The sequence below is a fragment of the Symphalangus syndactylus genome, chromosome 1 (assembly GCF_028878055.3).
Source record: "Symphalangus syndactylus isolate Jambi chromosome 1, NHGRI_mSymSyn1-v2.1_pri, whole genome shotgun sequence".
Taxonomy (NCBI): Eukaryota; Metazoa; Chordata; class Mammalia; order Primates; family Hylobatidae; genus Symphalangus; species Symphalangus syndactylus.
The window spans coordinates 23,660,015-23,685,675 of NC_072423.2; the positions used below are offsets into that span (position 1 = coordinate 23,660,015).

General features: G+C 40.4%; 1 protein-coding gene across 1 annotated transcript in view; it reads right to left on the reverse strand.

Annotated features, from left to right (window-relative positions):
- Positions 1-25,661, reverse strand: part of PHLPP1 (PH domain and leucine rich repeat protein phosphatase 1) — a 262,022-nt gene that overhangs the window by 75,227 nt on the left and 161,134 nt on the right. Inside the window, exons 5-6 of the mRNA XM_055297160.2 lie at positions 6,422-6,568; positions 5,566-5,796 (exon numbers count right to left, since the gene is read on the reverse strand). Of these exons, the coding sequence (XP_055153135.2) occupies positions 5,566-5,796; positions 6,422-6,568 (378 nt within the window). The remainder of the gene's footprint in view (positions 1-5,565; positions 5,797-6,421; positions 6,569-25,661) is intronic.

The window sequence follows — 25,661 nt, forward strand, 5'->3', positions numbered from 1 at the left end:
TCTGCCTATTTCCAAATGCTCACTAGATTACTAGAATGTGTAAACAGAATAAAAACGAAAAAACATCTCATCTTGAGTACAACAGACTGCAGGAATGGAACAAATGTCCCATCTTCCTCCCAATCTACACTTCGAATAACCTTCATAATGGCTTTATCATCTTCACTTGAAAGACCGACACACAATTTCATTCAATACAATGAAATTGTATTAATACTAAAATAATAAGCGTTGATTTAATAACGAGACAAAAAAATCTGTAACAAAAGCAAAGTTAATGTAACGAAAAAGAAAGTTAACATTTGGCTTAAGTTGTTAACTCTCACCATGACTGAAATACCAAGTTTTCAGGTTCACTCAGTAATTCAGCTACTTAGGATAAACCGTTTTATTATTTATTTGACAGATAAAACTGTACATATTTATTGTGTACAGCATGACTTTTGAAATATATGTATACTGTGAAATGACTAATTCTAGTTAGTTCACGTGCACTACCTCACATAGTTATTACTTTTGTGGTGAAAATACTTTACATCCACTCTCTTAGCATTGTTCAAGAATACAATATATTATGGCAGGGTGTGGTAGCTCAAACTCTGTAATCCTACCACTTTGGGAGGCTGAAGTAGAAGGTTCGTTTGAGACCACACTGGGCAAGAGAGCAAGACCCCATCTCTACAAAAAATAAAAAATTAGCCAGCCATGGTGGCACATGCCTATGCTCCCAGCTATTTGAGAGGCTGAGGCAGGAAGATCACTCGAATCCAGGAGTTTGAGGCTGCAGCGAACTGTGATTGCACCACTGCATTCCAGCTTGGGTAACAAAGTGAGACCCTGTCTCAAAAAAAAAAAAAAAAAAAGAAAAAGAAGAAGAAAAAAACAAGAATACAAACAAATACAATATATTGTTGACCACAGTCACCATGATGTAACTAGGACAAACTTTTTATTTATTTATTTATTTATTATTTTAAGGCAAAGTCTCACTCTGTCACCCAGGCTGGAGTGCAGTGGCACGATCTTGGCCCACTGCAACCTCCGCCTCCCAGGTTCAAACAAGTCTCCTGCCTTAGCCTCCCGAGTAGTTGGGACTACAGGCACATGCCACCACGGCCAGCTAATTTTTGCATTTTTAGCAGAGGCGGGGTTTTGCCATGTTGGCCAGGCTGGTCTTGAACTCTTGACCTCAGGTGATCCACCCGCCTCGGCCTCCCAAAGTGCTGAGATTACAGGCAGGAGCCACTGCACCTGGCCCAGACAAACTTTTTAAGAGGCAAAATATGACGAAAATTCCCTTCTGGCCAGGCGTGGTGACTCATGTCTGTAATTCTCAGCACTTGGGGAGGCTGAGGCAGGCGAACAGCTTGAGCCCAGGAGTTTGAGCCAGCCTAGGCAACAAACTGAGGCCCCAACTCTCCAAAAAATTTAAAAATTAGCCAAGTGTGGTAGTGTGTACTTGTCATCCCAGCTACACAGGAGGCTGAGGTAGGGGGATCACTTAAGTCCAGGAGATCAAGGCTCTAATGAGCTGCGCTTGTGCCACTGCACTCCAGCCTGTGAAGGGCTATGGTGATGGTGACAATGATGATGACCTATGGCTTTGTTGCAGTAAGAGATGGATAAAACAAGGTGTTTTTCAACAGATTTTCCAATTAAGTAAGGAGAGTCAAATGTGTTTTATAAAATACAGGAACTACAGGTATGTGATAAGTGCCATGAATGATGTATAAAATGTAGAGAATAGTTTTTTTAAAAAGAGGCTATAGAAAAGGAAGCAACTCATCTGATTCCCAAGAGTAGGCAGAATGGAACAGGTGTACATGGGAGAAGAAAAGCAGGTGTGAGGAAGCAATAGAACAGCCTCTGCATCAAACAAGAGCACAGGGCAAGTTTTGTGCCTGCCTGAATAGCTTCTACAGGAGTGCAGAGGATGCGAGGGTCTGTGCTACAAAGGTGGGTGAGGCAATTAACCAGGGACTGAACCTACTAAGGACTAACACTGGGGTTGAAGGATAAATAAAAACAGTGTTTAAATTATCTATGGTGAAGGAGACCTATTTTCTAAAGTTGTAATTCACGACAGACTAATGTATAGTATACAACCCATACACAGCTCACATCACAGTGCAAGTTTGACAACATCTAAATTAGTTGAGGCCAGGTGCGGTGGCTCACGGCTGTAATCCCAGCACTTTGGGAGGCCGAAGCAGGTGGATCACTTGAGGTCGAGACCAGCCTGGCCAACATGGTGAAACCCTGTCTCTACTAAAAATACAAAAAATTAGCCGGTCATGGTGATGGGCGCCTGTAATCCCAGCTACTTGGGAGGCTGAGGCAGGAAAATCGCTTAAATCTGGGAAGCGGAGGTTGCAGTGAGCCGAGATCACACCACTGCACTCCAGTCTGGGCAACAAGAAATTCCGTCTCAAAAAATAATAATAATAATAAATAAAATAAAATAAACTAGTTGATTCCCTGTACAACAAGAATCAACTCGTAATGCAGCTGGATATTGTGGCAATGTCAAATCATTATATGTTACTAAAATATTAGTCTCAACTTCTGTACACACCTCATTGTGGAAAAGTAGCAAATAGTTAACTTGCCACCACAGGTTGGAGGCCCACACATGAGCAGCTCAGAGATAGAGCCTCATCCTCAAGGGACTCACATACCAGTGGGCTGAAACCAAATATGAGGGCTTGAATACCTTGAACTAGAGAACCGCAGGCTCTGAGCAAAATTGTGCTTGCTTGGGAGGCTGCACAATGGAAGCAAATGGCTCAGCTAGAAGACAGCAGTCACAGTGAGAAGAAACGGAAGGGATGAAAGAGAGAAACTCATGTAAAAGAAGAGCTGACAGAATCAGCCAAGAGTTGTGTGTCTGGAAAACCAATGAGATGGTGTTACTATCAGCAAAAAAAGAAATCCATGAGAAAGAAAAAGAAATCCATGAGTAAGAAAGACAATGAACTCTGTTTTACATGTATTTGGTTAAATGTGTCAATAGGGAAAACGAAGAAGTTATCCAGCTGGCAGCTTAAGTGGAACTGGTCTCAAGAAGTCAAAGAAGGAATAGGGAAAGACTGGGGAATGATTAACATCAAGATGAAAGGTGAAAACGAAGCCTGAGAGTATATGCAACCACCAAGGCAGAAAACACGGATAGAAAGAGAAGTGACCGGCCGGGCGCGGTGGCTCACGCTTGTAATCCCAGCACTTTGGGAGGCCGAGGCGGGCGGATCACGAGGTCAGGAGATCGAGACCACGGTGAAACCCCGTCTCTACTAAAAAATACAAAAAATTAGCCGGGCGTGGTGGCGGGCGTCTGTAGTCCCAGCTACTCGGAGAGGCTGAGGCAGGAGAATGGCGTGAACCCAGGAGGCGGAGCTTGCAGTGAGCCGAGATCGCGCCACTGCACTCCAGCCTGGGCGACAGAGCGAGACTCCGTCTCAAAAAAAAAAAAAAAAAAAAAAAAAAAAAAGAAAGAGAAGTGACCAAGAAGTAACAGCCACACTTTGTACAAAGAGGAGAAAGAGGAGAGGGGAGGAGGAATTATTAATGATGCCACAGAAGAAATAATATCAAACTCAAAGAACATCAATGCAAAGAAAAAAATAATCAATCTGATGTACCATTTCCATTTAAAGGGAAAAAAAACTGAATAAAAGTAGCCCTTTACTTAGAGAAACTAAGCAAGACTCTCCTTAAATTACTCCACTAGCTTTGATTTTAAGTATTAAGGCAGAATTAGGCTGGGTGTGGTGGCTCATGTCTGTAATCCCAGCACTTTGAGAGGTCGAGGCAGGTGGATCACTTGAGGTCAGGAGTTCAAGACCAGTCTGGCCAACATGGTGAAACCCCGTCTTTACTAAAAATACAAAAACTAGCCAGGTGTGGTGGCAGGCATCTGTAATCCCAGCTACTCAGGAGGTTGAGGGAGGAGAATCTCTTGAACCCGGGAGGTGGAGGTTGCAGTGAGCTGAGATCATGCCACTGCACTCCAGCCTGGGCGACAGAGAGATACTCTATCTCTGAAAACAGAAGCAAAAATAAAAACAATAAACAACAAATAAAGTATTAAGGCAGAATTAGAACAAACCTGATCTGATTTTTCCCTCCTCAGCTCAGGGGCCAGGAAGGAAGCAGTTACTCATGGTCACGCAACATTTACAGAGTGTCTAATGTCTATTCTGGTATTTAAATATCCTGTAGGTGATGTCATCTAAAAACTCAAGTTAGAACTATGAATCTGAAGAATTTATAAAGCTCTCACTAAGATTTATTACTTCTAGACATTTTAGATTGATCTTATGTGTAAGCTAATTCAGATCAAGAAAAATGATGTCTCCCTACATGTACCAGGTAACTCAGAAATCATCTCATTCTTGTTACCTGAGGTCAGCGCAAGCCATTGTCCTTGGCTCTAATGAAGTTCTACCACTGGTGGATGAATAAAATAGGGCTTAAATTCTGGAATATGAGGGTTTTCTAAATACAAGGAACTCAGAGGCAAATAATGTTAACAATTTAGAAAGCAAGTTAACAAAGTGTTTAGAGTTCCTTATCTTGTCACATTCCAAGAAATTCTCAAAAATCAGATAAATTATAACCACTTTTACCTCCAAATTCAGAATTTTATATCTGCAAATTGCTAATACTTCCCTACGAGCGACAGGTCTGATTCCTTTATTCCGAGGAAAGGTGAAGCCAAGCAATTCTTTATGGGACGGGAATGTATAGGTTTCCTAGGCTTAACCATATGAATGGAGAAGAAAGGGAAGCAAAAGGTGATGCTCCTCTACACTGACGAAACTGAATATGCCTGAGTACTTGGGAGGCTGAGGCAGGAAGATCACCCAAGCCCAGGAGTTTGAGGCTGCAGTGAGCTCTGAGCACATCATTACACTCCAGGCCAGGCAAGAGAGCAAGGCCCTATCTCTTTAAAAACAAACAAACAAACAAACAAAAAACAGGACGGGCACGGTGGCTCATGCCTGTAATCCCAGCACTTTAGAAGGCTGAGGTGGGCGAATCACGAGGTCAGGAGATCGAGACCATTCTGGCTAACATGGTGAAACCCCGTCTCTACTAAAAATACAAAAAAAATTAGCCAGGCATGGCGGTGGGTGCCTGTAGTCCCAGCTACTTGGGAGGCTGAGGCAGGAGAATGGCGTGAACCTGCGAGGCGGAGCTTGCAGTAAGCCGAGATCAGGCCACCACACTCTAGCCTGGGCAACAGAGCGAGACTTCGACTCAAAAAAAAACAAGAACAACAAAAAAACAAAAACCAACAACAACAAAAAACAAAACAAAAAAACAGCTCTCTCACTCAACTGGGTTCCAATTTGCAAAACAAAGACCTTCAAGACATGCATCAGTGAGAAAGCTTCCAGTAATAGCAAACCCTACTATTAATCATAATTCTTCCCTCTAGGCAGAAATAGAAAAACAGGCCCACATTCAACTACCCAGCCTGTTTGCCTTGGTTAATAACCTACTTCCCACCCCTGCAATATATGCCAACCACTCAAATGAGATCTATTTCTCAAAAATGGTTACCTTAGATCTACATGTTTAATGTGAGGCATTTTTCTTAAAGCCTGTAGCCTAAGGGTCTCCATACAGTTTCCGGACATACAAAGTTTATCCACAGCAGTCAATTTCTCCAATACTTCAGGAATGTCAGTAAATTCATTGAAAGAAAGACCCAGATAACTAAGCTGCTTCATGTTCTCCAACTCAGCAGGAAGGGATTGGAGAAAGTTTCCATCCAACAAAAATGTCTGTAAGCTATTAGAGAAAACATAAGAATTACAAAGAGAATGTATAAATTTTACATCTTTATTATCAACATACAAGTTCCATAAGTGTAGATCGTGTTACCAGAAAATGTATTACTCTTCGCAAAATGCCCAAGGGCAGGGCCTGAGGCAATAATGGACCAAAGAGAAATAATATGAGATAAGCATCCTAATCTTTTATTGAAAACAAAAATTATGACTAGTTTTCCCAATTTGAATAGGCTTAAATGGGAGCAACGTGAGCTAACTGTGATATGAATTGATTCAGATATCCTTTGGGCTTTCCTTGTTATCTCTTAAAATTAATTTCTAAGTCTTAGAATTCAATATAAGTCAGAAAAATGAGAACATAACCCACATTCCATGTTTAGACATACTCATCTGTAGGGATCTTCAGTTCTAAACAAGAATATTTAATTTTTTTTTACAAGACCGTAAGGAGTACAAATCCAACACATGAACTCCATACGGACTACACAGTCCCTGATCTCTTGATTTGGGGCCAAGACTTACATGACCAACATAACAAGTTAACTAATCTCATGTGCCACACCCCCAGTGCAGCTTCCCTGGGGCTTCTGGATATACCCGCCAGTGGGGTTTGAAGTACACACTTGTGCATCACTCCAACGGCTGCCGGGACTGATCGCAGGGCATTGCAGGACACGTTCAGCTCTGCCAGGGTTGGAATACTGCAGACTGCTAGTGGGAAGTCCCCTAAATGATTATTGGAAAGGTTAAGACTCTTCAACTTGGTGAACCTATTACAGTAAAGCAAAACAAAAGGGAAAAAAGAGACAAATGTCATTAACATCATAATTTTAGCATAGCCTAAGAGATAATCTAGCCCAAATCCCAAATTCAACTGAAGAGGAAATGGGGGCCCCAGAGAGGTTAAGGAGCAGCAGCACTGGAATGCACATCTGCTGACTCTAAGGCCAGTGTTTTACCTAAAATGTAAACATTCTATCTAAAAACAAACTTTTCCCTCTAAAATAAGGTTGAATATTTCAGGAAGTGAATTCTGCTGGAGTAAGTTTTTCAGCAGTATCTCAATTAGCTTAATTAACACAGTGTAAATGGCCCCAGTGAAGGAAGAAAGGGACCAGGCAGAGCTGGCGTTAGCCCTTCTGGAGTCGGTGCTGTTCCAGACAAGTCAAAAACTTCTGTTTCATGTTTCTCAAACCCAAAACTGAAATAATAAAAACTTATCAAAACAATACTCTCTCTAAGGTAACCAGGACTTTGCAGTTCCAAATTTGAGAACCAATTATCAGCTGGGCCCGGTGGCTCAGGCCTGTAATCCTACTTGGAAGCCGAGATGAGTGGATCACTTGAGGCCAGAAGTTCGGGACCAGCCTGGCCAACATGGTGAAACCCCGTCTCTACCAAAAACACAAAAAATTAGCCGGGCATGGTGGTGCACGCCTGTAATCCCAGCTACTTGTAAGGCTGAGGCACAAGAATCACCTGAACCTGGGAGGTGGAGGTTGCAGTGAGCTGAGATTGCACTCCTGGAATGTAGCCTGGGAAACAGAGTGAGACTCTGTCTCAAACAAGAACCAATTATCATTCGTCGATCTCAGTACTTGATTGATGCTGCTGGCCACACACCCTTCTTCTTAGCTCTCTTAAGCCCTCTTCTCCTGTATTACCTTCCTTTTCTTCATCTTTTCTTCCCCAACCCAAATTGAAGTAATCTTCATAGATAGGTTTTTTTAATCAGTTTCATGCTGTCTCTACACTGTTTTCCTTGGAAATGTTTTGGCTCCTACGTGAACAATTATCTCAGTCCTATCACATGCTGGCTCCTCTCCTGAGCTACCCCACATTTCCAGCCCCAAACTGAACTTACCATCTTTATTCCAAACTGGCACTTCTTTGTCCTCTATTTTTGTTAATAGCCCTTTCATTTTCACAGTTGCCCAAGCAACTTAAGCAATTAAAGAAGCTATCTTTAATTTTCTACTTCTCTGTGCACTCTTACATTTGGCCTATCAACGACCTCTACACCATCTCTAAACGAGATAAGAATCAGATCAGTGACTGCGTTATGCTAACTCCTTTAAAAACTGCCCACATCTAATACTAGACAATATGCACTCTGCCTAGAAGAGACACACACACTCTAAAAATAAACACAATTCAAGCCAATCAGTATATGTTAAGCTGTATTCTAAATAGTTAAATAAAAGTTGATTCTAAATGGAAAGCTGAGAATGTACCTATTTGACAGGTTGAGTGTTACCTTGATTTTTAAATAATATCTGTTTACTTGGATGGCTGAGTATAATAGACCTAATTGTATTTTAAATTTTAAAAAAAATCACTTAGGAAAGAATTATTCCTAAATCTGAATAATCGTTTTTAAACTGTTTTATATTAGAGCCATTAGGTCTTCTTAAAGAATGCTTATCCTCAGCCAGGTGCAGTGGCTCATGCCTGTAATCCCGGCACTTTGGGAGGCTGAGGTGGGCGGATGACCTGAGGTCAGGAGTTCAAGACCAGCCTGGCCAACATGATGAAACTTCGTCTCTACTAAAAATACAAAAAAAAATTAGCCAGCCATGTTGGCGGGCACCTGTAGTCCGAGCTATGCTGGAGGCTGAGGCAGAAGAATTGCTTGAACCTGGGAGACAGGTTGTGGTGAGCCGAGATCACGCCTCTGCACTCCAGCCTGGGCGATAGAGCAAGACTCTGTCTCAAAAAAAAAAAAAAGAAAAAAGCCTATCCTCCATTCTGATTATTTATAATCACTGCAAAACACAAGCTAGAATTACAGTCTCTTATTCCTAGTCCAGTGATTCTAAAAGCATGCTTGGGGGACCCCAGAAGAGGTACCTGAAACCCTTTCAGAAGATCCACATGGTCAAACTTTTTTTTTTTTTTTTTTTTTGAGACAGGGTCTCGTTCTGTCGCCCAGGCTGGAGTGCAGTGGTGCGATCTCGGCTCACTGCAAGCTCCGCCTCCTGGGTTCACGCCGTTCTCCTGCCTCAGCCTCCCAAGTAGGTGGGACTACAGGCACCCACCACCATGCCTGGCTAATTTTTTGTATTTTTAGTAGAGACGGGGTTTCACCATGTTGGCCAGGATGGTCTCCATCTCCTGACCTCGTGATCCGCCCACCTCAGCCTCCCAAAGTGCTGGGATTACAGGCGTGAGCCACCGCGCCTGGCTGGTCAAACTATTTTTGTAACAATACTAAGATGTTACTTGCTTTGTGACACTTTCTTCTGCATACCTAACTGTCACTCTCATATTTCAGTGGAGAGTTCCAGACAGTACCTGCTTTTGTAATAGCACACCTGATGGAATACAGAAAGAGATATGAGAATCCAGTCAGATATTAAAAGATTCGCCAAAATAGGAAACAATGACACTCTGGCCGGGCGTGGTGGCTCACACCTGTAATCGCAGCACTTTGGGAGGCTGAGGCAGGTGGATCACTTGAGGTCAGGAGTTCGAGACCAGCCTGGCCACCATGGTGAAACCCTGTCTCTACTAAAAATACAAAAATTAGCTGGGCGTGGTGGTGCGCGCCTATAGTCCCAGATACTCAGGAGGCTGAGGCAGGAGAATTGCTTGAACCTGGGAGGCAGAGGTCACAATGAGCCAAGATAGTGCCATTGCATTCCAGCCTGGGTGACAGGAGCAAAACACCGTAAAAAAAAAAAAAAAGAAAAGAAAATGAAAAGAAAACAATGACACTCTTCTTACCATTTTTGTTTTGAAAAACTGTTTTTGCATTTAAAAAGTTACTAAAAGTCATTTATGTTAATATGGTTTACTACTGTCTAAATGAATTAATATACATTAAAATATTTATTTATTTTTTTCTTTTTTTTTTTTTTTGAGAAAGGGTCTCTATCGACAAGGTTGGAATGCAGTGGTGGGATCATGGGTCACTGCAGCCTCAACCTCCCGGGCTCAGGTGATCCTCCCACCTCAGCCTCCTGAGTAGCTGGGACTACATGCATGCACCACCAAACCCAGCTAATTCTTTTTTTTTTTTTTTTTGTAGAGACAAAGTTTTGCCATTTTGCCCAGGCTGGTCCTGAACTCCTGGGCTCAAGTGATCTGCCTGTCTTGGCCTCCCAAAGTGTTAGAACTAAAGGCATGAGTCATCGTGCCTACCCTAAAATATTTCTTTTCTTTTTTTGAGATGGAGTCTAGCTCTGTCATCTAGGCTGGAGTGCAGTGGCGCGATCTCGGCTCACTGCAACCTCCACCTCCTGGGTTGCAATTCTCCTGCCTCAGCCTCCCAAATAGCTGGGATTACAGGTGCCCAGAACCACGTTTGGCTAATTTTTGTATTTTTAGTAGAGAACAGGGTTTCACTATGTTGGCCAGGCTGGTCTCAAACTCCTGACCTCAGGTGATTCGCCCACCTTGGCCTCCCAAACTGCTGGGATTACAGGCGTGAGCCACTGCACCCAGCCTATATTTCTTAGTTTAAATTTATAATTCAGCAAATATCGATATATGTAATTGACATAAATAAATGTTGCTTAAGGTCTTCAATATTTTAGAGAGCAAAGGAGTCCTGAAATAAGATTGCCATATAAAACACAGTACATCCAGTTAAATTTAAATTTCAGATAAACAATAAATATTTTTAATAGTATGTCCCAAACTTTGCATCATGGGGCACACTTACACTGAAAAAAGTTATTCAACGTTTATATGAAATTCAAATTTAACTGGTGCTTCCTCCCCTACCCGCTAACCTAAATCTGGCAACTCTATCTGATATAAAATGTTTATCTTAGGCGCAGATGAAACTGCTGCTCTAGTCCAAACAAAAATAGCGTTCCACTTTCTAGATATTTTTCCTCATTTGAGAGAATGGGCCAGTTTTAAAATTTGCATCCAATTAAATTAACTTAAAAAGAAGTTCCTCTAGGAAGAAAAAAAATCCACTAGACATTATCCAATATAATAGAGCATGCGAACTTTTCAAAACTGGGGAACAGAAAGATTGCAGAGCTAGTAATTACTCAAGATGAGAAATGAAAGCATTGGCTTTTGGAAAAGTATAGGTCAATAATGTGGCGGGGGGGGGGGTGTTTAATTCATTTGTGCAAACAAATTTACTAGGATAATATCACTCCCGAGGATAAAGGAAAGCAGCAACATGCTGAATGAGGAAAATGCCGTTAACAAGTTTTAAATGGAAAAGAAGGCTCAGAAGAGTGGCTCACGCCTGTAATCCCAGCACTTTGGGAGGCTGAGGCGGGTGGATCACCTGAGGTCAACACTTCGAGACCAGCCTGGCCAAAATGGTGAGACCCCATCTCCACTAAAAATATAAAAATTAGCCGAGTGTGGTGGCGGGTGCCTGTAGTCCACCTACTCGGCAGGCTGAGGCAGGAGAATCACTTGAACCAGGGAGGCAGACGTTGCAGTGAGCCGAGATCATGCCACTGCACTCCAGCCTGGGTGAAAAAGCAAGACTCCGTCTCAAAACAAAATAAATAAATAAAATAAATGGAAAAGAAAAAAAAAATCTCTTAACAAGTATCTCCCATTCATTTTATGTATATACGAACATTGTGAAAGTGGTAATGACCCCCACCTCTAATTATAAAGAGAAAGAGATACAAACATTCTCTGCATCAGCTAAATGAGAAAACACTACTAGCTTTATGTAAAGAGAACTGCCCTCAGCACTAGGCGCCAAGTGCCCCTACAGAACAAGGAGTCGGGGGCACCCTTTCCCTACAGCTGCAAGGTCCAGTATAATACCACAAGTGCCAGGTAGCACTGAGCACCTGAAATGGGACTAGTCCTAACGGAAATGTTCTTGAAATACAAAATATAGGGTAGATTTCAAAGACTGAGTACAAAAAAGAAGAATGTAAACTATCTCATTAACTTTTTAGAACTGATAACAACTGATATATTGGCTTAAATAAGAATATATTATTGAAATTACATGCAGCTCCTATTATACTGCCATTGGAGAAGTGCCTTCTCCATACTAAGAGTAAGCAGGAGACTGGAATTCCTTACCCTGCACACCAACCTTGCCTCCAGAGCTTGTGTCGGTTCTTCCCTGGGTTCATCCTCCCACCCACCAGTGTGTGCACCCATGTGCCCTAGCATGGGCAGAGCTTGGACATATGGGCTGCAGTGTCCACACCCCTGGTATGGTGAGGAATGGAGCTGGAGGGGGAAAGAGAAGAGGTGGGGTCCCTGGCCCAGCTCTGCCCATGTTATCATATTCAGTGCAGAATCCCAGTGAGTCTGAGGATTCTAAATTGGAATCTGTGCTTCCAGGACATTATTTTATATTTGACAAGGTAGAGGGAGATAACATATTTTACTTAACAGTTTCTTAGCTTGGTTATAACTTAAATATTCAGATATCTGGTATGTGGCTCTCCATTTATACTCGTACCCTAGTCCTATAAATTTTAAGAGCTGATTCTGACTTAAAAGTATCCTCAAAGTCTTGCTCCTTCTCACTACATTCCCCACCCCCTTTGCATTCCTCCCTGTGCAGCCAATCCCCCAAACTCTTCCCAGAGAAGGACATGGTATTCAGCAGAGACTTATCAAATAAAGCATGGATTGTTTCTGAGAATTTAAGTTCTTGATGAGAACGTATCAACCAACATTAAAACACATCTGTTGTGGTAACTAACCCTTAGCCTTCTTAGAGTTCCACTTTTCCTTTCTAGATGTGGAAAGCAGTCAGATTATAGGACATTTGCAGATCCAAATACCGTTTCAGAGAAAGATAGAGGGAAGGTCCACAGAGAATTCACTTTCCTCGAGTATTTGGAATGAGTGAAACACATACTTGGAAGCAATGTTTAAGTTATGAGAGACAAGAGATCAAAAGGGTGAATGGATGACCTTTCTTCACTTTACCTTCATTTAAAAAGAATGCAAAGGAGACATCCAGGTGACAGCACCCTGGTATGGAGGAAAAGTCTAGAAATCTCTGTCTCTAACAAAATATAAGACTTTCAGATTTGCCATAATAGGTAAGCCAGATGTTTTTATTAATTAATTCATTCATTATTTTGAGACAGGGTCCACTGTGTCAGCTAGGTTGGAGTGCAGTGGTTCATAGCGGCTCACTGCAGTCTTGACTTCCCAGGATCCAGCAATCCCACCTCAGCCTCGCAAGTAGCTGGGAACACAGGTGTGCACCACCATATCCAGCTAATTTTTGTATTTTTGGTAAAGACAGGATTTCTCCATGTTGCCCAGGCTAGCCTCAAGGGCCTGAGCTCAAGCAGTCTACCTGCCTCAGCCTCCCAAAGTACTGGGATTACAGGTGTGAGTGACCACGCTTGGCCAGGTAAGCCAGATAAATAATGAAATGCACACAGACCCAGATTCCAAGATAAAATTGACTGGTTTTAGAAAGAAAAAAAAATACACACACACACACACATTTTGTGAAATATTTTAAATAATTCTATTTTAAACTAATATTTCAGGGCTACTGTTGCATTCAATGAGGCTACAGATATTTCTTCATAGCTGTTCAACGTAGATAAGTGGAAGAGAATCAGAGCATCACAGATTTTAAGATTACTAAAAAATATTTTAATGATGATTGTACTAACTACAGTTGTCAGATGATAATCATAGCCAGGGACAATTCTACTTGATGCTTTAAAATGACAAGAAACCTGTGGCTTTTAAAAAACATCATGCCTGTCATCCCAGCATTTGGGGAGGCAAACAAAAGAAGGAGGACTGTTTGAGCCCAGGAGTCCAAGACTAGCCTGGGCAACATGGGGAGATCCCATCGCTACAAAAAGTAAAATAAAATTAGCCAGGCAGGATGGTATGTGTCCCAGCTACTTGGGAAGCTGAGGTAGAAGGACGGCTTGAACCTAGAAGGTTGAGGCTGCAGTGAGCTGTGACTATGCCACAGCACTCCAGCCTAGGCAATACAGTGAGACTCTATCTAAAAAAAGAAAAAAGAAAATAAAAATAAAAACAAAAAACAAAATTCCCATGTTGAAACTTAATCCCCAATGTGATAAGAGGTAGGGTCTTTAGGAGGTAATTGGGTCATGAGGGTCTGTCCTTACAATTGGGATTAGTGCCCCTGTAAAATAAATTGAAGGGAGCTGCCTTGCCCCTTCAGCCACATGAGGACGAAAGAAGAAAGCTGCACCCCTGAAGCACAGAATATGAGTCCTCACCAGACACCAAACCTGCTGGTGCCTTGATCCTGGACTTCACAGCCTCTAGAACGGAAATAAATTTCTGTTGTTTATAAACTATCCATTTTAAGGTAAATTGATATAGCAGCCCAAACAGACTAAAGCAGTGGATATATCTTTCTTTTTTCTCATGTGCTACCGAAAAATGAGAATAGAAGGGGCCTTTGACGTCATCTTCTTTAATTTTCCAAGCTGATAAAAAAAAAAAAAAAAAAAACAGGCCCAGAGAAACTGTATGACTACCACATGCAATTATGAATCTACTGCCTTTCGACATCATTACTACTTTTCATCTCTCCTCCTCCTCTTTTATTAAACCTTATTAAAGAGTTTAATATAAATAAATATCTATCACTCATAATTCTAAGCCACAGGTTAAAGAATGGCCTCAGGAAAGCACTATCTTTTCATTCTCATTTTCCCCTACCAAGAGTAGCAGTATGAGTAATGGAGGACAGTGAATATTCTAAACACTATATTTACCTTCAAACCAATTCAAGCACAGCTCAGTGCTCCCAAACTACTCAACAACCTGAAAAGATTGACTTCATTTTCCAGGACAAGCAGTATGTCTTAAAGAAAGAAATATAACTCATGTTCGTTTGTTCTACAATACAGAGTTCACACTACAGAAAGGAAGCTAACATTTATGCAGCACACAATCAAGAGTAATCTTAATTATTAAAATGAAGTTATTTCAGTCACAGTATTATATTTAGCAAACAGCAATGAGCATCACTCAGGTCTGACTTATTCCAAAGGCACACTTTTAGTTACTGATACCAAGTGTCACAGAAAAGCACAATCAACTAAATATATTTGATAATCTACAGAGACAGAAAACTATAATTGTAGTATGTTTGCAAACAAACCTGAAGTCTCTTTCAAACTAGGTATCCTAAGTGCCCTATAACAAAGTGCAAAAGCTGGTGCCATGACTAACACCTGTAACCCCAGCACTTTGCGAAGCTGAGGCAGGAGGACCACTTGAGGCCAGGAGCTCGAGACCAGAGTGGGCAACATAGCAAGATCCCATCTCTACTAAAAAAAAAATTAAATTAGCTGGGTGTGGTGGTGTGCACCTGTAGTCCTAGCTACTCGGTTGGATCACTTGAGCCCAGGAGCTTGAGGCAATAATGAGCTGTGATGGTGCCACTGTGCTCCAGCCTGGGCCATAGAGCAAGACCCTGTCTCTAAAATAAATAAATTAAACAAACAAACAATGTGCATGACTGTTTGCCAAGGGTGGGGCCCTCAAGTGACAGAAGGTCAAAGTGGGGACAGGGAAGGGATGGTAGAATTAAGCTGATACTATCACTATTAAATTACTAACACTGCTTTAATTTGCACCTCCTAATATATTTACATTATAAAATGAAAGTACGGTAATAATGACACTGTACATTTAGATATAAAATGTGCTAAACTATCTAGGGATGTGATCTACTAGTGTTCCTACCTTTTCCTTCCTTTCTCCAGCTTCACAGCCATGACTAATCAATGGCAGAGCCAGAACAGCACACACCTTCAAACTGCTATCAAGAGAATAGAGCAATCAGTTCCGTCCCTGTATTTTCTTAGTTTCCCTTTTAATCTAGACAACAGTAGACCATGTTGCCTAATTTGCAGGTGTAATCTTCCAAGATTGTACTAAATTTTGAGGTGTAATCTTCCAAGCTACTCCCTTAAGCAAATTATTTAACTCTATAAAAGGGAAGAGTGTTTAGTTTCTTAAGTTAATCAGAAAAGTTTAAATGCACTAAATTCATGCATCCAACTTCCATACCTTTATTAGGTAAATATAAAGTTTTTGTTTTGTTTTGTTTTTGAGACGGAGTCTCACTCTGTCACCCATGCTGGAGTGCAGTGGTGCTATCTCAGCTCACTGCAACCTCCGCCTCCCAGGTTCAAGCGATTCTTCTGCCTCAGCCTCCCGAGCAGCTGGGACTACAGGCGCATGCCACCACACACCTGGCTAATTTTTGTATTTTTAGTAGAGACAGGGTTTCACCATATTGGCCAGGCTGGTCTCGAACTTCTGACCTTGTGATCCACCCACCTCAGCCTCCCAAAGTGCTGGGATTACAGGCATGAGCCACCACGCCCAGTCAATATAAAGGTTTTTAAAACAAGTAAACCACGGTTCAACAAGCTTATTTGATTCTGGCCTCTAAAAAACTAGTTGGGAGTCAATGCTCATTAGAAAATGAAGTGGAGCCATTTTTATCCAAGAGCAGGAAAGAAAACAAAAAAGCCAATGTTTTACAGTATCAAAGTTGAAAGAAAGAAACAAATATACACAAATGTTACCAATCCTCACATACTTCCTCCTTCTGGGCTTGTTTTGTCATAAGATGTGCTTAATCTTTTTCATTTTCTTAACATTTATTCAATCTATATTCAAAAATGTATGTACAAAGCTATTTTTGCATGTGAGTTACAGGGAATGGCTATATATGCTTGTACATATTTAGGAAATAAAACCAAATAAACAGAATGATGACTATTTGGAGACATAATATTAATTAGCTTTAGATATATCTAAGTCTTGAGTAATTTTTCTTCCAGGAACTAGGGACATATACACTTGAAAACTTGACTAAAATAACAGTATGATGGAAGCAGTTGTACTTTTAAAGCTATTCTAAATGTGCTCAAAATGGGTGTCACAAGTAACACCCAGGAAGAGAAAACCACACTTGTTTTAGTCAATGATTCTAATAGAGAGAAATCAATATTATTCACCACAAGTGGGTCAATTAAAAAGACTCCCTAGGTAAATAAATTTCCGTTTCACAGTAACAGCCCGTGTTTAACTTGTTTTTTCCTCTGTGGGGCACATGCTAGCTCACTTTGGAAATTATTAGGCTTCGGTATTAAGTAATGAAGGAGCTGTTCAACGGCTGGACTTGTAAGCATCGCTCTGGGCCTGCCCCCTACTTTGCATCAATTGTGAAAAGCAGGATCCCTAATGGCTTTGAGTGGCTCTGCCTTAGTGGGCAGTTGCCAGGCTGTCGGTGCTCTGTAAGACTCACTGTATTTTCTTTTAAGAGAAAGATTTTATTTGATTACCAAAACAATAATGCTCATTTTAACAAAGTGAGTCAAACTATAGAAGCACATAAAGAAAAAGTTAACAGTCTCTCCCACTTCATTTCAAATCCTACCCTCCTGAGATAAGCAGTGTCAACAGTTTGGTTTATATCCTTCCAAAGCTTTTCCTCCTTACAGCTGCATAAATAAGAGACAGCCCCCTCTACATTTTTTTGAATCAGATTATACCACATATATTTTTTCTACAAATTGTTTACTCACCCAATACAAACAAATCATCTTACTGAGTGAGTACATAAAAACCTAACTCAATCTTTTTGACAGCTGCATAATACACAGAGTACAAATGTACCATAATGTATTCCATTCCTCCACTGATTGACATTAGGAGTACTCTCAGTTTTTCTGCTGTTACAATTCTGCAAGAAACATCCACTCATGTATCTGGTTGTGCATTAATGATTTTACTTTACAGTACTTACACGTGCCTAATAGGCCTTATCCTTAATTCTGAAATCCAACAGACTCTGAAAATTCAAAGATTTTTAATTGACTCACATGGTGGCAAAAGCTGATCTGAACTGATGTGAATATTCATTTGATCTCTCTAGAAATATGAATGTATCTACTTATGGGGTGCTCTCTCAAACCCTGCTGGAGGTGTTACATAATGTACAGTATATGCACCATGTTATCTCCATTTAATCTGAAAACACAATTGTCCTCAAGAGTTTTAATAAGGGACTGTGAACCTATACTTTTAAAAGTATAGCTGATGGCCCCAAGAGTATGTACAGTTTAAATATGTACTACAAAACTACAAAAAAAAGTTACAGAAATTCATACTCCCATTCAGCCATGTAAGAGAGGGTAACTTTCCTCATCCTAGCATTTAATGTTAGTATCTTTTCAACTGTTGCCAATCTAATGGGCAAAAATTACATAGGTCATTTCAATTTTTATTTTGCAGTAAAGTTGAGCTGTTTTTTGCAAAGAAGAAAATGGTAATTGCAAATCTTCTTTGAGATACACATTCATTCCTTTGCCCATTTTTCTAATGGACTATTCACCTGCCACTTAGTTTGCAGGCATTCCCTAAATACCACCTGCCGTGTACTGTCAAATGCTACAAACACGCCCTCCCAGCCTGCTGTCTGGTGTTTCCCACTCTGTTCATGGTGACTTTTGCCACACACTAATATTTAATTTTTATTTGCTCATATTTGGCAATCTCTTCCTTTATGGGATCTCTGTTTTTAATTTTGCTCGAGAAGGTCCTCTCACTCCACCCAAAGTGGTACAGATGTTCTCTTAACATTTCCTTCTAACATGTATATATATTTTATTTTTTTACATTTGGATCCTAATTCCACCTGACATGTTTTACAAGAAATGTTAGGTGGAGGGCCAACTATTTTCTTTCTGGTACCTAGCTATGTTACCAACATTTATTAAATAAGTCATCCTTTCTTTTTTTATTTATTTTTTTGAGATGTGGTCTTGCTCTCTCAAAAATAAATAAATACATAAATAGATAAAATCAACCTTATCCATTCAATTTAAATAAATTTTATATACTAGGGGAAGGGAGAACAAAAAGAGAAAGCTTAATGCTTTTCCAATAAAATAGAAAAGCTTGGGTAAAAATGAGTTACACTTAAACTTTGCTTCTCTTTACTTTTTTCCAAAAGAATTTATAAAACCAAGCACACGTTGTTGTTCTTAAGAGCACATCTTGTGGTTTTGAGACCATTAAAAAAGTTTGACAGAGTAACTTTTCTTTTTTATCTTTAGAAGAAATAATCTTGGGAAGCGTATCAAAGTACTTTTAAAAATGTGTATTGAATATACTTGCTCTTTAGAAACAACAGTTAAGTGAATGGCCGGGCGTGGTGGCTCACGCCTGTAATCCCAGCACTTTAGGAAGCCAAGGCAGGTGGATCACCAGGTCAGGAGATCGAGACCACGGTGAAACTCTGTCTCTATTAAAAATACAAAAAAAAATTAGCTGGGCATGGTGGCGGGCGCCTGTAGTCCCAGCTACTCGGGAGGCTGAGGCAGGAGAATGGCATGAACCTGGGAGGCAGAGCTTGCAGTGAGCTGAGATCGCGCCACTGCACTCCAGCCTGGGTGACAGCGCAAGACACCATCAAAAAAAAAAAAAAAAAAAGTTAAGTGAATGAATCAGAGACACAGACCCCCAGTAAGCAACTTCCTTTTCCATGAACTCTTCAAATTCTGATTCCTTTCGTGTGGTGCTTCTTTGGCTTGGTAAGTTTGTCCTACAGCCATGTGTTAATATTCTTGCCCCAATCCAACTATGATACAGGGCAACCTGCATGTGCCATAATAGTTACGTAAGGAAGCCAAATAATTTCTAAAAGGCATGAGAGAGGCTGTCTCTCCTGGATGAGGAAAGGAAGGAACACCTTTTGCCTCCTGTTCCTTTTGGACTCATCTGTGGTGGCACTGGCATGAGAAACATTTGACTCATTGTGCCTGCTTCAGAATTGCTGGGAACACCCACCCTTCAGAAGGCGTGACTCAACTCCTTTTGGCTTTCACACTGTTGTCCACACCCCCAAACTCTATTGGCCTGTAACTGAACTCCAACGTCTTCTCAGTTTCTTGGTGTGGTGCTTTTCCTGTCGTCCCTATATGACTTCTAAAATGAATCCACATGAACTTACGTATGCCCTTCTGTTCCAAGGGCCAAGGAGTCCACCAGCCTTGTTCCCAGTGTGCACCTGCCATCATCTGGGAGGCTTAGCAGTGCACGAATGCTAATGTGGCACGCAACCAGCTTGTCAACACTTGAGCCAAAATAAACAAATCATCCTATCTGAATCCTAGTCACCATAAATGACTCCTGGTACAAGTAAAATAAACATATCACCTTTTCATATAACTAGAAAACAAAAATAAGCACACGCATATTTTACTTAGGTAAAAATTAAAATTTACAGTTATGAAAGAATTTTATAATTTTCTTAAGAACTGCTACAGATGTTGAAAATCAGAATAAATATACCAAAGCTAAAACTCATAGACATAATTTTTCAAAAGTAATAATCAAAGACATAGAGAATTCCCAGTGTTGACAATAATTGCCATGGACATTTTGCTATAAAGGCTAATTAAAGCATTCCCTAAAGAGAAAAATTCTTTAATTATTAAAAAAAACCTTTATTATTTATTTTTTAAAGTGATGAGGTGTCACTGTCACCCAGGCTAGAGTGCAGTGGTGTGATCATAGCTCACTGCAGCCTTGACCTTCTTGGCTCAAGCAATTCCCATGTATCAGTGTCCACAGTACGTGGGACTACTACATCCAGCCCTAAAGAGAAAACTTATCTTAATCCCTCTTTTAAAATAATTCAAACAAACAACAACAACAAAATAATAATTACAGTAATTCAAACAAGAGGTACTTACTGGTTACTATGTGCCAAATCTTAGCCTGGGTTAATCCTATGGATACAATAACAAATAAGGCACAGCTCCTGCCTATGGTGGAGAGGGAGGTACGCAGTGCCAGGCTCCATGAGTCCAGTAAGCAAATTACATAGAGAACCACTCTAGATCGTAAGATGGTAATTACGTGAAAACAGCAGCCACTAGATCTATAGTAAGCCTGCACTAACTAAACTCAGGAAAACAATGAGTCATAAGCTGCATAAATTTGTCATTTTGATTCTTTAATAAATTAGCAATATAAGAATCAAAAACCAAGAAATATGTTATCACGTTACACTTCAACATCTCTGTTTTGAGATGGTTTCTTTACTCAATTTATCCATGACTACATTTTTTTTCATTTTCTCACCAACATATCTGCCCATAGTTAGCCCATTAATTGCCAATGATATTCAAGAGATGTTTAATATTAACCACCACACTAGGACAAATAAAAATATTACAAGAACAAAACAAAACAAAAAAATTCCTTAAAAAGGCAGAAAATGGATCACTATTTCTGCTCCTCTTCTCAAACCAAAGGAGATAAGATTCACAAGTATACTTGGATAAAATCCCACTCAAGTCACATAAAGATATCTAAAAAGGAAAACCAAATAGCATCTATATCAAGGATATTGGATTACCAAACGAATGAGAAAGTGTGCATAAGCAAAGGTCAGTGAGAATAATTAGGTCACGAAAACGTGCTTAGACAGTAGCCTAAACACCATATAACAAATACGCTAAGCATATCTCATAGCTAAATGGGGAAAAAAAGAAACTCTAACACCCAAAAGTTTCCTAGGTATAATAAAAGTCTGATGCTAGGGTTGAACCATTATTCACTAAACATTTCTTGAGTTCTTACTATGCACAAAGGTGCTGGAAGTATAAAATGTGAATTAGACATGGTTTTCACCCTCCAGGAACTCTTATAAAATAAAGCAGAAGGTGAAAACTGAAAACTTACTGGCGGCATTGGGGGGTGGGGGGAGGAAGTACTATGAGGGTTTACAAAAGTGAAAACTTTTACCTAAGGAACGTGAGTAGGAGTTCAATAGACAGAGGGGGACTGGAAGACAGACCATTTAAAAAGAATTGTATGGTATGGCTATTTCTCAAACTTCGGCATGCACTGTTATAATGCAGATTCCTGGGCCCCATCACTGTAAGTTCTGATTCAGGTCTGGGATGAAAAACAGGCATCTGTGTTTCTAGTTATCTTAGTCTATTTTGTGTTGCTATAACAGAATACCAACTGGGCACAGTGGCTCACGCCTGTAATCCAAGTACTTTGGGAGGCCAAGGTGGGCAGATCACGAGGTCAGGAAATCGAGACCATCCTGACTAACACAGTGAACCCTGTCTACTAAAAATACAAACAATTAGCCGAGCATGGTGGCACACGCCTGTAATCCAAGCTACTCAGGAGGCTGAGATGGGAGAATCGCTTGAACCCAGGAGGCGGAGGTTGCAGTGAGCCAAGATCACACCACTGCACTCCAGCCTGGGCGACAGAGTAAGACTCTGTCTCAAACACACACACACACACACACACACACACACACACACACACACACAGAATACCATGACTGGGTAATTTATAAAGAAAAAATTGATGTCTCACAGTTCTGAAGGTTGGGAAGTCCAATTTCAAGATGCTGGCATCTGTTGAGGGCCTTCTTGCTGTGTCATCCCATGGCAGAAGAGCAGAAAGAGCAAGAGAGCAAACTCACTGCCTCAGGCCGTTTGATAATGGGCATTAACACATTCATGAAGGTAGAGCCCTCATGGCCTAATCACCTCTTTAAAGTCCCACCTCTTAATACTGTTGCATGGGGGATTAAGTTTCCAACACATTAACTTTGGAGGACACATTCAAACCATAGCACCAATAAACACTACAGGTGATTCTGATGTAGGCATTTCATGAATCATTTTGTGAAACACTGATTTGGAAAGCAAAAACTACAAGGTAATTGGGAAACATTAAGTAGACCAAATTATTAAGGAGAAAGAAGCCCTGTGGTTGTAAAGAATGCTTAAAGTCTAATCACAGAGCATGTCAAGAAGACACTGGTATTTGCCTATGAAAAACTTTGCACTGAATGAAATAGTACATCTGAACATGCACATATTTATCACATGTATCAGATATCTCCCCTTTGTTGCACTTCCAGACACACATACACACACACACACACACACACACACACACAATATGAGGAGTATAAATATGCATTCTGACAAAGTTTAAAATTAGGGGGAAAAAAAACAACTATTTAGAAAGTCAGCCTTTCCCCAAGGTTTTCTTAATTACACATCCAAAAGACATCACCAGGGAGGAATGGGTGTGCCCTGCTTTTATAGAGGTCACTGTCAAATATCCTGCCAGCTCTGGTGTCATCATCCTCACCACTCCAGAGAAATGACAAGAGGAATGTGACTCCTCCCATTCAAAGCTCCATTAGTTTAGAGCATGGTGAGTGTCATCAAAATTATAGCCACTAAAGAAAAACAGAAATTTTCATGGGTCCTTAGTTTTCAAAACTGACATGTGTGTGTTGTCTGAATGAGCTCCAGAGTTAGATGTGTTTATTTGACATGAAGTAGCAGAGACAGGGAGGAGAGGAGTATTGGTCTCCATCAGCATTCTCATACTGGCAACCAAAGAATTATTTCAGAAGTCATCAGCAAAGATGTTAATTATGTTCCCAAGTCCCAAGTTATGATAACACTTCACCATCAACAAAATAAGCATCAGTTTGGCCCTCTTACTCTATACTTCTTACTGTCCACTAGGAGCTGTGCAGAGTAAAGTTGATTACCACTCAGAATAGCAAATATCTACAAATACAGTGTTGGCATTAAACTCTTGCAGTTAAAGCTCAGAGAATACGGCAAAGAGCTCAACAGAGCTCAAAGAATGGAAGTGGACAGAATACAATAACTGAATTGGAATCAAGCCAAGGCTTTTGAAGATACCAGCCTCTCTCCCTTCTGTTTAAGTGGGAATGAATGTTAAAGAACATCTTAAACTATCACAAAAGTCAATAGAGCAAACTGTAATTTAATATAGCCTGGCTGATATTTTGTTTCTGAGCTCCCTCTTCAAAATGTGCTATATGAGGGAATACGAAAATGAGCCATTATTGCCATAAATTAGGTTGGCAGCGTTGGGCAAGAAGAGAACCAAAGGCTATACAATCACAGAGCCCCAAGCACCACCTGCCGGCTCTGCTTTGCTCAAATTCTCTGGGAAGGAAAACGGGAATCTTGTGAAATGGAGAGCTTCCCAAGAGGATCACAATTCCATCTGAAAAGCAAAGCTGTATAAGAAAGGAACTTCCAGTTCTGGGAACAGTTAACTGACAAAAAGACATTCCATACATGCCATGAAATTCCTTAAACATTTGGCAAGCCTCATGGAACCCTGGTAGTGGAAATTCCTTCCCAAGGTTATCTCTAACCCTGAGCAGCGTTTGTGTTGTTTTTCCTTACACAGGCTTTACTCTTTCTTCAGCAGTCTGCAGCTGGCTTGCCTCTAACGTTTTTTATATAGCAGAGTGTCTTCAAAGAAGCTGAAATTGTTCTAAGTGCTGCTGTTTAAATCGATCAAATGAACTGCAAAAATGTTTTAGCATGCCACTCTTTCTCTATGCTAATGAATTATCACTATTTCCATTAAAAGAAGTCTTCATGAATTATGTATAAAAACAAAAACTAAAATCTTTCAATAAAACCTGGAAATGTGGGCTTTTGGTAATGATAAGTAATTAACATTAATCACTTTACATCTGGAATGACAACATCCCCAAAAGAGCAGAAGAGCAGAATAAGAAATAAGGTCATTTGTTTTCTACTCCAAGTGGACCAAAAATATAGAAATTTGAGCTTTCTAAGAAGACAGGCACTTGATAAATGCCACGCATAATTAGGAGTTTCTCACTGCTCATTTCTTCATACTTTCATTCTATTATGCCCACATCCTTGCACGCCCAACTCCATTCACTCTTTCCCTCGTTCTCTCATGAGAGGACCTGCCCCTCCATCTCTCCATTTTCAGCTAAACCAAATTTCACATCTAATCAGAGCTCAAATCACTCCAAGTGTTGAATTCACTCCCCTCTTGACCCAAGTAATCTTTACTTATTTCAGGTGAAAACATACTCAATTTATACCACAGCCTCTAAGACACAATCACACATGCCTGAGTTCCTTGAAGTTGATGTGTAGGTGCCATATAATGCAATGTGGTTGATCAATAATCATTCTAAGTGACTGATGTCCCCTTAAAATAGTCGCCTTGAATACTAAATGCAAGAAATGGTTCCGCTGCTCAAAGCATTTCTAAATGTTCTCTTCCTAAAGTTTTATGATCACATTATTTTGATTATCCTTGGTGGTGGGAAAACCAACAATTCAGTTCAGTGAGTATTTATTAAAGACTTTACAAGTAGATGGCGATTTTAGAAATTTTCAGATGTTAATTATAAAAGGATTGATAACTACAAAAAATATTTAAAAAGTGAACAATTCAGAAGAGCAAGAGGTCACATGGAATTGAGCAGTAACTAAAAGCTTCAAGGAAAAAATGCCATTACAAATACACTTTGAAGGGTGGGGTAGGAGTCGCTAGGTTGAGCCTGGGTTTGGCAGGTGGCCAAAGGTAAAAGTTGGGGCACATTCTTGCAAGATGAGTGGCAAGAGAATGTGAAGTGAGTTTAGTGAATGGTAAAATAAGCCATAGATATTTTTTAGGAGTCCAATTTCATACGGTCCATTTTAAAACTAGTATCTCCTTTTCCAACTTCAAATCCTTTCTTACAAACATTTTTCTGTGTAAGGTTTTCTGAATCATCTCACCGTGCACATTGTCTTCTCATCATACTTTCAACCAAAGAGAAATACAATGATAAATTACCAGTCTCACTTCCTTCTAAAAGTTGCTACAGGCCGGGCACAGTGGCTCACGTCTGTAATCCCAGCACTTTGGGAGGCTGAGGCAGGCAGATCATCTGATGTCAGGAGTTCGAGACCAGCCTGGCCAACACGGTGAAACCCCGTCTTTACTAAAAATACAAAAATTAGCTGGGTGTGGTGGCGGGCACCTGTAATCCCAGCTACTTGGGAGGCTGAGGCAGGAGAA